At 31.0% G+C, this 3,137-nt stretch overlaps 1 protein-coding gene across 1 annotated transcript in view; it reads right to left on the bottom strand.

Moving 5' to 3' along the window:
- LOC106474975 (receptor-type tyrosine-protein phosphatase U-like) overlaps positions 1-3,137 on the bottom strand; it is a gene marked incomplete at its 5' end in the record, with an annotated part of 28,211 nt that overhangs the window by 7,218 nt on the left and 17,856 nt on the right. The window contains one exon of the mRNA XM_022403226.1: positions 1,452-1,586. Coding sequence (XP_022258934.1) covers positions 1,452-1,586 — 135 coding nt within the window. The remainder of the gene's footprint in view (positions 1-1,451; positions 1,587-3,137) is intronic.

Below are 3,137 nucleotides of genomic sequence, written 5' to 3'. Positions count from 1 at the left end.
TTCTATCTTATTGTCTTATCTCATAAAATTACCTTCTATCTTATTGTCTTATCTTATCAAATTACCTTCTATCTTATTGTCTTATCTTTTCAAATTACCTTCTATCTTATTGTCTTATCTCATAAAATTACCTTCTATCTTATTGTCTTATCTTATCAAATTACCTTCTGTCTTATTGTCTTATCTTTTCAAATTACCTTCTATCTTATTGTCTTATCTCATAAAATTACCTTCTATCTTATTGTCTTATCTTATCAAATTACGTTCTGTCTTATTGTCTTATCTTTTCAAATTACCTTCTATCTTATTGTCTTATCTCATAAAATTACCTTCTATCTTATTGTCTTATCTTTTCAAATTACCTTCTATCTTATTGTCTTATCTTTCAAATTACCTTCTATCTTATTGTCTTATCTTTCACATTACCTTCTATCTTATTGTCTTATCTTTTCACATTACCTTCTATCTTATTGTCTTATCTTATCGAATTACCTTCTATCTTATTGTCTTATCTTTTCAAATTACCTTCTATCTTATTGTCTTATCTCATAAAATTACCTTCTATCTTATTGTCTTAAAAGGTAATGTGATAAGAAATATCATTCCCACATCATCTGTAAGTATAACACTCATCAACTCAATCTTATAATATCATTCCCATATCATCTGTAATCTGGTAAAGAACCATCCACAGGAAGGGGAGGTTGTGGTAATCCATAGCGAGATACATACAGGTTTTCAGTTCTGCGTTTTTCACCACTACTTCGCCCCTGTTGATGGATCGTCACCAAATTTATCATGAAGGTTGGTTGGAGATGTGAATATACCCGCAAATTTGCGGTTTCACGTTTTGCAGTTTTTATGGGCGTTTTTTACAATTACATATAAGGGAAGCAACTTTCCATGTCCTAAGATAGCCTTTCATTAATCATATATTTACATAACGGGTACTCCAGCTAGTATATATAATTTTATGAAGTTTCTGACATTAATCTGGAATTTTTATTATTTTATTTTATTTTTATTCAGTGTTTTGGAGTCTGGGGAGAGAAATTCACTCCAGTGTAACAGTTTATGACTTTTTTTCTTTCGGTTTGTTTGTTTTTTGGTATTTTTCGTAAAGGCTATCTGCGCTAGCTATCTCTAGGTTAGAAGTGATAGACGTGACTAGTCAACATCATCCAATTCTTGGGTTATTATTTTAAACAAAAAGTACGATCGAACGTGACATTATAATGACCCCCACAACTAAAACGGTGACGAGATTCGAACTCGCTATTCGCCCTAACCACCAGGCCATGCTAAGCCTTTTTTTTTTCATCAACTAAAAACGCAATAATTGAACAATAATTTATTCAACTTTGGTGTTACCAATATTTTAGTTATGTAATAAAAAATATATTTACAAACGCACGATAAACGTATTTAAAGTAAATCTGATATTTACATACGTTTGGAGGGGTGAGGGCGCTGCAAAGAACAATGACAGAGTTACAGTCGTGGTCGTATACCAAGGACCATAGGTTGGGAATCGTCTTGTAAGTTGGCCATTCAGTAACGATATATTCTTTAGACCTGGTGTAGCCCTAGAAATAAAAATGGCCGCTGTACAAATAACGTGGTAGATGATAGCTAGATAATAGTTCTATATTTTAAATTTTTGGTTGATTATAAAAATAAATAATGTGTTATTAACTGTTAAGAAACTGTTACACATTAATATAAGTTTGATTATTTTATTAAATGTTAAATATTTTTTTATTGAACGTTAAGGATTTGATGTTTATGGAGTAAGAGAAGTAACCATAAGATCCTTGAGTAAAGTATGATGACCAAGTCATAGGCGTCGGCATAGGTGGGGGGGACAGTACCCACTTCGAACCCCATAGCTTTCGATAGGTTCACGATTTTCCAAACGTGGATTGTGTTTCTGGATCAGAGTAATGAATTCTCTATAAATGGACTGAAGCAGCTAGTGATAATGATTCGATAAGATAAGACAATAAGATAGAAGGTAATTCGATAAGACAATAAGATAGAAGGTAATGTGATAAGATAAGACAATAAGACAGAACGTAATTTGATAACATAAGACAATAAGATAGAAGGTAATTCGATAAGACAATAAGATAGATCAACTCAATCTTATCATTTTCATTTGGGTTCAAAAGAAACAATTTTAAATCTAAAAATAAAATTCAGTAGGCCTGTCAATGAACTGATTTATCCTAAGATCAAGGGAATATTTTAAAATTATTTTAAAGTATATAGTAACACTACTATATTGGCCAATTCGTAGTTCCTTTTTACTCTACGTCATATAATGGGTTAACCAATTATTTCACTCCTTGTTTCAACAGAAAATACGTTTTTATTCAGTTTGTTAAACACTACTATATTGGCCAATTCGTAATTCTTTTTTCTCTATGTCATATAATGGGTTAACCAATTATTTCACTCCTTGTTTCAACAGAAAATACGTTTTTATTCAGTTTGTTAAAGCAAACATGCAAAATAATTAGATTCACATATCACAAATATCAATACTCTAATATCATTCCTACATCATCTGTAAGTATAACACTCATCAACTCAATCTTCTAATATCATTCCCACATCATCTGTAAGTATAACACTCATCAACTCAATCTTCTAATATCATTCCCACATCATCTGTAAGTATAACACTGTCAATATAAGTATAACTTGGCATATTTGTAAAACGTTAAAAGAGATATAATTATACATTATTCATCGACTTTTAAGGCTTATCCGCCATTTTGGCCTACAGAAAGGGAAAGGAAACGAAAATTTGGACCTGTCTTCACTGTCGAACTCGTTTCTCACAATCATTACCAAAATATCAAAACCTGGATTTTCCGAGTTCATAAGAAGGTAAGAAGTGACTTAGCATAAACAAGTATTAAGAAAGAAAACATTTATGTATGTTTGTGTATAATTTTTTTTTAAATTTCGCAATAAAAAGGTACCTATTTACATAAAGCAGAGTTACTTACCCGTATGTTGGGTTTAAACCAATCAAACCTATTTATACTGTTACGTATCTGCTTGTTTGATAATTTCCCAGTAACTTCAGCGATACAAGTCCCTTCTTGATTAAAACTAATTTATTCTTT

Source organism: Limulus polyphemus, unplaced genomic scaffold, assembly GCF_000517525.1.
Source record: "Limulus polyphemus unplaced genomic scaffold, Limulus_polyphemus-2.1.2 Scaffold7927, whole genome shotgun sequence".
Lineage (NCBI taxonomy): Eukaryota > Metazoa > Arthropoda > Merostomata > Xiphosura > Limulidae > Limulus > Limulus polyphemus.
The sequence above is the reverse complement of the archived record's forward strand: the minus strand, read 5'-3'. Positions and strand labels throughout refer to the sequence as shown.